An 11,601-nucleotide genomic window follows, 5' to 3' on the forward strand; every position below is an offset into this window, starting at 1 on the left:
CGGGCCGCCCCAGGCAGCGAGAGCACCCCCACCTTCAGTAATGGAGGCCCCCGTCTGTTCTTGTTCCTCCACAGTGTGGGGCTTTGGCTTCCTCAGTGTCTCACTGATAAACCTGGCCTCTCTCCTGGGAGTCCTCGTCCTGCCGTGCACGGAGAAAGCATTTTTCAGCCGTGTGCTCACTTACTTCATCGCCCTGTCCATTGGAACGCTGCTCTCTAACGCGCTCTTCCAGCTCATACCAGAGGTGCAGTAGAACAGAAACTTGCGCGTCCTCTTTCCCCCGGGGCCCGGTAGCTGCGCCCCTACTTGATGGCCCTGCCCCCACCCTGTGCTCTGAGGCTCCTGACAACTGCCACCTAGAACATTCACTTCTCCCTCATATCAGGGGACACAAATGACTTCTGACTTTGAATCTCAAGGGACTTCTCTGCCTCCCAGGGCACCCAGGTTGGCCTGTGGCCTCTTCAGGTGTTGTCAGATGCAAGGCTCTCCACGTGTGCCCCTCTCTGTTGGAGACCTCTCAGCCTCCCTTCCCCAGTCCTTGCCTCTCCAGTGCCCTGTTTGCAGGGTTCAGGAGGAACACTGCAGCTGGTGGTCGCTGTCCAAGCCCTGGTACTCTGTTCCTGCTTTAAGTAGAGGCTCTGGCAGTACTCCGGTGTGGCCAGCAAGAGATCACCTATCTGGAATGAGGTGAAAGGAAAAGAGGTTACCAACTGGTCAATAGAATTGACCTAAAAAGTGAGGGATCCCTTTTTTTTGTAAGTAAGCCATAATTCGTAGCATAGAGGGCCAAACAGAACAAAAACTATTTAATGAAAAACAAATTAAAATTCCAAGATAAAGGAAAGGGGTGCTCAGGTCTTCATGCCTTGCATCTTGACTTTTTCCTGGGATAAGACTGACTTCCTGGTGCCCTTACTTGACTATTTTGAAATATTTGTTAATTTTGCTTTTTAATTGTGATCACTGAGGAGCTTAAAAAAAAAAAAAAAGACCCAAGTTGATAGTCTGCCCATTTTGTCAGGTGGGGCTGTGCACATGCAGTAGGGGTGACTGTGTGGGGACCCCCTTGGGGATTGGTGGCAGCTACTTTTCCCAAAGAGGCTGTGTCACCAGCTGCCCAGTTTTTGCCAATCAAAGGACTCTCACCAGAATAGATGCCAGATGGGAAGCACAAGCCTTGCCTATTCATTCTAAGTGAGAGAAGAAATTTGGTTTAAGAGTAACCATCTCTACGTTATGTCAAAATTCCGCATGAATCTAACAAGCACTTCCTAGGAAAGCATCATCTTGGGTTTTTTTTTCAGCTCCAGAAATTGAATTTAATAATTTTTTGAAGATTCAAAATGAAATGCCTTGTTGCATATTACATGGAAATACAATAATTGTACATGCTCCGCCCCTGGGGCTCCCAGGGGAGTGCCTCATTCTGGCTCAGTTTTGTACTGCCTGGAATGTGTGACACCGGGAAATGATAGAGGAAATATTTTGGTGACAAGGTGGTCTTGTAACTCTGTCCTCCATCCTGGAGCTCTCTCCGAGCCAATGGAAACAAACCTGAAGCAAACAAACCTGAGAAGTTAAGAAACTGAGGTATACGGGCATTGGATTTTGCTGGTTCTCCATCCATCTGCCCTGCACACCTGACTTGGTTGTATCTTGCACAGACCAGACCAAGTCCAGGGGGAAGCATATGTGCCTGTACAGTATGGGCTGGATGTGAAAAGCAAACATAGCAGCCCAGTGAGTTCTCTTTGTCTCCTTGATCTTGTTTCCTATGGAAGAGAGCCCTGAGTCCAAAGTCTGCCCTGGGCAGCCCGTGGATAGGCCTGAGCACACCTCAGCTGTGTGAGGAGGCCCTGCCCTGCCCTGCAGCCACAGCAGCTGCCAGGTACACCTCCAGGTGTCACTCGGGCCACCAAAGGCAGCAGCTGGCACGGGAGCCACAGGGTTCCAAGGCTACCTTGAATTCCTCCTCATTTCTTCTGAACTGATTGAAGGAAATTTCATCAGACTTGAATCACTAACAGATTTTCTATTTCTCTCTCCCTCCCTACTTGTCTCTCTGATTTTTCCTTTTTTGTTTCATTGTTAATATCCACCAAAACCTTCCTCGTTGCCTCCCCATCCTTTCCACCCCATGTTTTCCCTAAATGGTGGTCGCTGTGAAATGGGGTGTGTGCCCCTCTCCCTGTCCTGGGTGGGGCTGGCTCTCCCCCAATGGCAGTGTGGGGATATGGTCTCCTCTGTGTGACCGTCATCTCCCTCTGCTCCCTCATGGGGGCCAGCGTGGTGCCCTTCATGAAGAAGACTTTTTACAAGAGGCTGCTGCTCTACTTCATAGCTCTGGCGATTGGAACCCTCTACTCCAACGCCCTCTTCCAGCTCATCCCCGAGGTATGGCAAGCCAGGGCTTCCTCAAACAGGAGCATGCCGGTCTCGGGCGGGGGGGACCGTGGGGCACAGCGGGAGCGCCCTTCACTTCTACACAAGGCATCGGAAGGAGGTCCTTTACATTTGGAAAGTGAAGCTGAGATTGAGTCATGAATTAGGAGGCAGCAGAGCATAGATTTGGGAGCTGGGTTAGAATCCCAGCTCTACCCTCGACAAGTTCTGTGTCCTTGGGCAAGTCATTGAACTTCTCTGTGCTTCTGTTTCCTCATATGCATAATGGGGGAAATGATAGGACTGACCCCGCACTGGCATGAGGGCTACATGAGTTAATATTTGTAAAGTGCGTGATGCCTAGTACGTGCTCTCTGACTGCTGGGTGAAAAGAGGTAGTGCAGTTAGATGACTTGATGGCTCCCAATTTGGGGCTACCGGCACACACACAGAAAAACCGACAGAACTCCTAGATCTCAATAAAAAGATTGGTTCTCCACAGTAGGTTGGGGACAAAGGTAATCTAAATAAAACAGCCGGGTTTCACATACATGGGCAGCACCTTTGCCCCTTTGCCCGGGTTAATGAGAACATCTCCACAGAAGAGGAGGAGCTTAGTCTTTGTAAAGTTTAGCAGGCAGCCTTGGAGAAGTTTGATCTGATTAGGTGTAATCTCTGCAGTAGACTCACTAATGAGAGTATGCGGGAGGCGTTTCCTCCTGGGTGGTCTGACAGGCCTGGGCAGAGCCAGGGTTGAAGCCCAGAGACAATGCCACATTCTGATAGCACCTTAGGTTTTCCAAGATGCGGGTTTGTGTTTTCTTAGTTGATTTCTTAGATCAGCTGATGTCTAGAGAAATAGTGTTTTAACCATTTAATAGAGAACAAGAGCACATATCCTGGAGGCCAGGTTCTAGATCTGTTAAGCTATGCTTCTGTACTCTCCCATCCTTCGTGGCTTTCTATGGAGAACTGTTCATTGACAGTTTTCACTCCATTCTTCCTTAAGATGATTTGCCTCTCCTGGAAATTTAGCCTGTGTATGTCATTTCTACTCTAGAACTTGACCTTTATGTCTCTTAGAAAACTACACAAGCGGGCAGAGATGCATTTTGTCCCTTTAAAACAGAAAGGAAAAATGTCTTTTAAGCAGCCCAGAGTTCCTAGTACTTATGGTCACTTTAATCTTTGACCTTTTCACGAGAAGGGTGATTTATTTGAAATGCTTGCTTCCTGTCAGAAAATGGAGAAAGCAAGTCACTGGACAGTTTCCCAAGGCCCCACCACAAGCCAGGAACATCACTGAGAATGGGCTTCTCCTGATTCCTACTCCAGGCCTTTTCCCAATGGATTCTTTTTTGCCCCCCTTGATAAGTGAAATAACCCAAATAACCCAAAACAAAAACCCCCAAATTGACATGTGAAGTGACACAGTCTGCTTTCTTGGCTTTGTGGTCACTGGGAGGTCTGTGGTCAGGAAGATGCCGCAATTCTTACTATTTAACTGGGGAATGGATTTCCCATTTTAGAAAATATAATTACACCATCACTCTTAGTGTTTACAGGCAGATCAACCAGGGACATTAGATAAGGATAGAAATAAACAAGAGTGTCTCCTTAAGTATGGAATTTGCAGGCAGGTTCTTCCCTTGTAGCAAAGGAAAAATGAAGACGGAGTCCTAATTAAAAGCAGAAAACCATATCCAAGGCTGTTCTTGGGAATAAAATTCTAAAGAGGGCCTATCTTTTGCATCTGAAAATAAGCTAGAGTGAACCTAATAGGCCCTGGTGGTATGGCATGAAGGAAAGTCAAGGGTTCGATTTTGCTGGAAGGGCAGGAAGCATTGTTGCAATGAGTACGTCTCTTTCCTTTCCTAGAATCAAGGAAGTGGCTAAGAGATGAGAGGGGACCCGTGGAGACTTTTTTATTTTCTTAAACTCATTTTGTTTTCCTGGGTCCACAGGCTTTTGGTTTCAACCCTCTGGAAGATTATTATGTCTCCAAGTCTGCGGTGGTGTTTGGGGGCTTTTATCTTTTCTTTTTCACAGAGAAGATCTTGAAGATGCTTCTTAAGCAGAAAAATGAGGTGAGGCCTAATTGTTGGTAAAGGCAGTGCTTGTAAGGAAAGCATCTGTCTGAGAAATGTCTATGTGTCTTGGTAGTGGTGTCACCAATGCAGTGAGCTTACCTGGTGTCCCTCCCCACCCCCATACCTCCCAACAGTGTTGGGACCTCAGAAGTACATCTCCCATCTCACCTCACAAGGATGTTGGCAAAGGCTGAGGACAGACCAGAAGCCAGATCTGACCTGCATGCCTTTTCCTAGGCAGCAATTTATCCCCTTGTTTTATTCTAGATAATTTTTTTAATATACCTTTTATACTTTAGGAGATGAGGGAGGGGCTTGGATTGCATAGGAAGTACTACCACAGAGAACAGAGGAACGATTATTGCTGGATAGTTCCCAAAAGGTATCTTCGGTGCTTGGCATCCAGTGATTGGTTGCCGAATAGAGTAACATTGTCCAGTGCAAAGGAGGAGCTCTAAACCTCTCAAGCCAGTGGCACCTCGCTGGACCAAGTGATGGCCCCGAGGTCACTGTTTAGATTTCTGTCCTACACCGAGCCCATACATTCTCCTTAGTTCAGCTTTCTGTAACAGCTTTCCCTTGGTTTCTGTGTGTATTGCCTGCTTATGTTTTCTCCCGTGGGAATGAGGTCTTCCCAGTGCTGGGAGCACCTAAAGAATGAGTGCTCAAGCTTTGTGATTTTGGTGTGTCATGCTGACCCCTTCCCATGGTTCCTCCAGCGTCATCATGGACACAGCCATTACACCTCTGAGACGCTTCCTTCCAAGAAGGACCAGGAGGAGGGGGTGACTGAGAAGCTGCAGAATGGGGATCTGGACCATATGATTCCTCAGCACTGCAGCAGTGAGCTGGAGGGTAAGGCCCCCATGATGGACGAGAAGGTCATCGTGGGCTCGCTCTCTGTCCAGGTCAGTGGGCCACCTACTGTTGGCCTTTAACCAGTAATGGCCTTGATTCTGGCCTGCCTTGAAGGTCTATCATCCGTCCTTTGACCTGGGGCTTTATTGTAGGACCTGCAGGCTTCCCAGAGTGCCTGTTACTGGCTGAAAGGTGTCCGCTACTCTGATATTGGCACTCTGGCCTGGATGATCACCCTGAGCGATGGCCTCCACAATTTCATCGACGGCCTGGCTATTGGTGCCTCCTTCACTGTGTCTGTTTTCCAAGGCATCAGTACCTCAGTGGCCATCCTGTGCGAGGAGTTCCCACATGAGCTAGGTATGTGTGCCTGCACTGCCGCCATCCCCTGCAACACTCTTCATGTGTCCCACTCCCCTGCCCCCAACTTCAGACTGCTTATTGTAACTACTTAACACATTCTCTGTGCTATGTGAACTCTAACCACTAATTCTTACCATTGAATTAATAATTGAAAATTGATCATTGAAAATGAAGATTTTTATTGGGATGTTTTGTTTCACTTCCCAGCCCATATTAGCTGTGGCTGTTTCCTCACCTCTATAATGGGGTTAATAATAATATTTAACTCATAGATTTTTCATTTATTTTTGAGAGAGAGGGACAGAGCACCAGCGGGGAGGGGCAGAGAGAGAGGGAGATACAAAATCCGAAGCAGGCTCCAAGCTCTGATCTATCAACACAGAGCCTGACGCAAGGCTTGAATCATAAACCATGAGATCATGACCTGAGCCAACGTTGAACACTTAACCTACTGAGCCACCCAGGCACCCTTCATCCTATCTTCCAAAGGCTGAGGTGTCTGTTAGAGGTCTGGTGGGTAGAAGAAGTAGAGGAACCTGGAGTTAGGAGGTTAGTTTTAGCAGAGCAAGAGTATAAAAGACTTAGACTTTGGAGACTCAGACTCAAGGTCAAGTCCTGCCGTTGCCAATTTACTAGCTTGTGACTTTGAGCAAATTACTTAACTTCTCTCAGTCTCCATTTTGTTTCCTAAAAATGCTATTCAGTGTAGTTGTGAGGAAAAAACTCCTTCTATTTCACCATCAATCATAAGAGCAATTGCTAGCAACCACTAGTTGGTTAGCTATGTTGAAAACTTTGTGCATTATTTTCAAGCCTCTAGGCTGAAAGTAGGCAGCTCGTTTTGCAAATGGAGACCACTCCTGGAGGTGAAGAGGTAAAGAGGAGGGATGCCTTAGACTTGTCTCTGTGCTCTCAGGTCTGAGCGGGTCTTGATTTTCACCCAGATGTTATGCATAATTCAAGCAGTCTGTCCCCACTGTGCTCTCTATCCGTACGTGACCTAATGTAACTCTTCCATACCCGCTCCCTCTTGTTATCCCGCCTTAGGAGACTTTGTCATCCTGCTCAATGCTGGGATGAGTATCCAGCAAGCTCTCTTCTTCAACTTCCTTTCTGCCTGCTGCTGTTACGTGGGTCTGGCCTTTGGCATCCTGGCTGGCAGCCACTTCTCTGCCAACTGGATCTTTGCACTGGCTGGAGGAATGTTCTTGTATATCGCTCTGGCTGATATGGTAAGTCTCCCATAGTTCATGCCATGTAGGCAGAATTGCAGTAGGTTATTCATTGGAGGGGAGGCAGCTAAGGGGACATGAGTTAGTTTGTTAATAATAGCTTTATTGAGGAATCATTCATATATCATACTGTTCACCTATTTAAGGTGTATAGTTCAATGCTTTTTAAGAGGACATTAGATTTTATTGATTTTTTTAAGTGAAGCAAATATTTTATTTAAATCAGTTGTCAAATCACAGTTTACCCAAATGAACATAATATAACATTGTCCTTAAAAGAGTCACCACAAATATGGCACAGACACAATCCAGTTATCTATCAAAATACCATTTGTAGAGAACCTGACTTACCGTGTGTGAATGTGGTCCAGCATATAAGAGAAGAATATAAAGTTAAAATAGTTAGTTGTTTTACTGATAAAATGAAAAACATTTCATTATTTGCCCCAGGATTTAAACACACTCATTTAGAGGACATTAAATTTTAAAGGACAAAAAAACATACTAGCATACGTTATTAACGAAGATGATTGAACCCAACTCCACAGCCCTTAATGAGTATTGCTAGTATCAATGTTGCCTGAAAGCATGCATTATATTGTACTTGCTAACGTTTGGTGTAGCCTTTTAAGGGGCTTTGAGTCGGCTAAGGAAATACCTGGTTAGTTACATCTTTTGTATAACAAGGTTGATTTCTTGTTTGTTAGCATGACCTATTCTTTGGCATGTTTACATGAATTATTTTCCATATCCTTTGAAAATAATACTTTTGCTGCAGTATTAAGAGTGCTGGCCACCATGACCCATCCTCATTCCCTGGAAGCAGTTTAGATTCTCTCCTCTCTTGTGGGGAGCCCTCCCATGGTTAGGATATTTTTCTGGATTACTTGAATGAGAAGGTCCGTTCTCTGTCCCCTGCCTTACTGGTGAGCAGTGTGGCCCTTAAGTCCGAGCAGTGTTACAGCCCCCAGCTCTAGCTCTGTCACAGCTGCTCAATTTCCCAAAGAGGTGTCGGCAGCATTTTGGTAACAAAAAGATCTTCTGAAGTGTTTGTATAAAGTCCACAGCAAAAAAGTTTATTTTTATCAAAGCAGTAGTTCTTAGCCAGCATTTAGACCTTTCCAGGGCTACGTGCACAGATAAAACTGTTCAATCTCAGTAGTTGAAACCACGCGGTGGCCACGTGGGCAAACACTGCGAAGGCTCTTGCTGCCAGTAGTCATATGTCTTAATTACATAGTCTCTATATAATGATTGTATATTATATAATGGTAGATAACATATATTAAGTTATAATCATATGGCAATCGTGTTAATGTTCTAACATAAATATTCTTAGGATACATATCATAACGATCATTTGGGATAGTATCTCTCTTGCTGAGATGTCCTGGACTTACCAGGTTGAGAAAGAAACCACAGCTCTCTTGTTTTCCTCTTCTTCCTCAGTTCCCTGAGATGAATGAGGTCTGCCAGGAGGACGAGAGAAATGGCAGTGTCTTGGTCCCCTTTGTCATCCAGAACCTGGGCCTCCTGACCGGTTTCACCATCATGCTGGTCCTCACTATGTATTCAGGACAGATCCAGATCGGGTAGGGCCCTGCCAGGAGCCAGCGGGATTGGAAGTCGTCCTGTGGCTGCCCAATCCCTGGCCCAAGGACTCGGCAACCACGACGCACCTCAGAAGAGGCGATTGTATTAAAAACTGTGACACGGCCTGTATTCCCGCATTAAGATGTCAGCTGTTTTTAAACATGCTCAGTCCTAGGAAAAAGCTGCCCTGGTAACCAGTCTCTAGGTAGTGCCTCTCTGCCTTTCCTCCCCCTTTCTCAGAGTGACCCTGGAACCTGAATGCAGCTTACTTAGCAGATAAGCCTAACTTTTTTCTCCGGTTATCCTGGCCTCTTTCTCTTTGAACCAGCACTGAGAGGTTTTTTAATCCTTGCCCTACAATGCAAAAATATAGCCAGTGCTCATGACTTGGTTAGAAATATCAGGAGGTGAATCTATGGTTTAAGGGCCCTTAAATCTAAATGTGTGCCCTGGACCTCAAGATGACCCATTTTGGAATAAATTCACCTGTTTTTACAGAAAAGGTACAGGAGACAAGACTCCCTCCTGTTTTTTCAAAGAGACCTGTAAGTTAGAACACAAGTGTAGGGCAAGAGAGGAGGTAAGGATCATCCTGGGGTTGCGGGGGGATGAGTTGAGCTGACGTTACTTGTTCGCCCCGGATGCGTTGTTGATGTTGTGGCTGCAGCTGCCTCGTCATGGTTGGCCGTTCAGGTGAGCCAGCGCTCGCTGCTGGTGAGCTGCTTCGCGGGTTCCGTTGCCTGGACCTCCCCTCCTTTCACAATGACACTGACAGAATGGAAGGTGGAGAATGGAGACCTGCAAAAAGTCCATTGGTTTTGCTACCATTTCCACCTCCCCTCCCCCTCTCCCGTCTTCTGAGAGAGACTCTTCAGCTGTCTCCCTAGAAGCACATTCAGAGCACATTTACAATCTTGTATTAGAGGGGAGACTGCACAAATTTCCCTCCCCCCGGTCAACACTTCCGCTGCAAAGTGGCAGGGTTACTTGTAGAATTGGAGTGCAGCTTATGGACTTCTTCAACAAAGGTGGTCAGCCTTGGAATCAGTGTGGACACAATTTAGGACCTGTTCATTACGTAAATAAAAGTACGAGCAATAGAATTCTGAGATGGAGGGTCCAGAACTCGGGTGGGGCACGGCAGATGCCTGCAGAACGGGCTTCCCGATGACGCTGTGAGTGTATAAATGTGTGTGAACGGCGTGGCCTGGGCTCCCCCTTCCTTCCTCACCCCAAACAAGAAAGGGCAGGTCCTGTACTGAATTGAGTATTAATTCCTCTAACCTCTTCAGAAGATGGACTTTTAGACTTGTCCGAGAGACTGTAGGCCAGCCTCAGGCACTGTGGAGCCCTCTCCTCAGAACTCTGGCTTCAAGGGGAGCTCATCTCCAGGTTCACTAGGTGAATTGATTTATTATTATCATATTGATAATGTGAGATTCTTTAGCCACTTTGGGGAGCCAGTCTCTCCAGAAGCCTTTTTTAGTGGTGCCCACAGTTGTAGCCCAGGGGCTGTGTTCACTGATTTGTGTGCATGACTGACAAGTGCTGGTCATGGCCAACACCTGTGAGGTTTTCTGTTCTTACACAGGAAGACTTTCCACTACATAGTAATTAAAAGCAGCATCTATTTTGGTTTTTTTCTTCTTGGGAAATGGCCCTCAAACCAGGGATAGTCTTGAAAAAGAGTATGAGTGGGAAAAATTGCTGGTGATGCTTTAATAAGTTCGTCTCCTTCTCTTGCTGTTGACGTTAATAGATTTGAGAATGGGCTGAAGAAGAAGAAGGAAAACTTGAGTTCTCAAGATTCTAGAGTAAATATCAGGACTGACTCTTGATAGGATTATGGTCCAATTTTACCAAAGAACCAATTCCTTGAATGTTGGAATCTAACTTTTATATTATCGTTGTTACTGTTTTAAAACAGTTCTTTGTCTTTTCTGTTCTATTTTTCTCAGTGTCTGACATTGCTTTCAGGAGCTAGTAGCAAATAACACTCAAACTTTAAGACTTTACAAGATATTTCTTTCCCTAAATCACATTGATAGATGAAATTTATAATTTTAGCATTCCCTATAGATCTGCCATTCCTAACAAATACCGTTTTCCTTGGAGTAGATTATTAAGTTAGAGTTAGAGGGTTTCTAGTTTTAGGAGAAGAGCTTGACAATATAATTTTTAACAAATTAAAAAATAAAATATGAAGTAGTAGGGTGCTTTCCCTTTTCATGCACATCCATATTAACTTAAGAACTTTCCTTTTATAGACAGCTGCCTCAAAGGGAAATTCTCTTGAACCTGTACTTGACTGAGAGGCCAGTGCTGGCTGGAACTTGGGGGTGCGGGCGCTCGGATCATATAAGTGAGCGAATGTTGCCATTGGCAGCGGAGTTGCCTTATGCATTGAAAATTGTGGCGATTCTTTTTTGACTTTTAAGTGTTGGATTTGCTGTGTGAAGCATTTGTACATACTAGAAGTCTGAGCAGTAGTAAGTTGTGAGGTCTTGTTCGCCCCTGGCATTGGCATCTTCAGCGTCTTTCCCCAGATGACCAGCTGCTAGCGTCAGCAAGGAAAGCACATGTCCCAAGCAGGAGCAGTGACCCAGGGGCAGGGTTGTGCTGCTTCTTACTCTTGCCCTGGTGTGCGAGTTGCCTTCTGTCCTTGCCGCAGACGTGTTCAGTGTCTGTTGTGTCTAGTGTCACCTTGGGGCTTTCCCTCACTTGGTCCTTCACCCTGGGTTTAAAAGAGAATGCATCTCTGTTTGGGTATCCTAAGACCTGTTTTTAGTAAGTCCTCTTCCAAAGAGATGGTAGTGTTTTGGAAATCTGCTTAAAAGACAAAAAGCTGTCTGATTTTTGCAAAAGACAGAGGTGAGGTTTTTATTGTTCATATTTCCTTTTACAGTTCTGCAGTTCCATCACAGTATTTTTTTAAATAACTCAGGTGTTATGAGATAAATTAGAAAAGAAAATAACTTATGTGGACTGTAAATGTTTTATTTGTAAGATTCTATAAATAAAGCTATATTCTATACTGCTGAATCCCAAGTGTGATCTTTTACAGGAATGCGGGTGTAATG

General features: G+C 45.4%; 1 protein-coding gene across 1 annotated transcript in view; it reads left to right on the forward strand.

Moving 5' to 3' along the window:
- The window catches only part of SLC39A14 (solute carrier family 39 member 14), a 45,261-nt gene extending 35,637 nt beyond the window's left edge, over positions 1 to 9,624 (forward strand). The window contains exons 4-9 of the mRNA XM_029937364.1: positions 2,228 to 2,397; positions 4,350 to 4,472; positions 5,195 to 5,383; positions 5,486 to 5,693; positions 6,744 to 6,928; positions 8,378 to 9,624. Of these exons, the coding sequence (XP_029793224.1) occupies positions 2,228 to 2,397; positions 4,350 to 4,472; positions 5,195 to 5,383; positions 5,486 to 5,693; positions 6,744 to 6,928; positions 8,378 to 8,524 (1,022 nt within the window). The 3' untranslated portion in view covers positions 8,525 to 9,624. The remainder of the gene's footprint in view (positions 1 to 2,227; positions 2,398 to 4,349; positions 4,473 to 5,194; positions 5,384 to 5,485; positions 5,694 to 6,743; positions 6,929 to 8,377) is intronic.
- Positions 9,625 to 11,601: the final 1,977 nt, after the last annotated feature.

The sequence above is a fragment of the Suricata suricatta genome, chromosome 1, assembly GCF_006229205.1.
Source record: "Suricata suricatta isolate VVHF042 chromosome 1, meerkat_22Aug2017_6uvM2_HiC, whole genome shotgun sequence".
NCBI classification, from domain to species: domain Eukaryota; kingdom Metazoa; phylum Chordata; class Mammalia; order Carnivora; family Herpestidae; genus Suricata; species Suricata suricatta.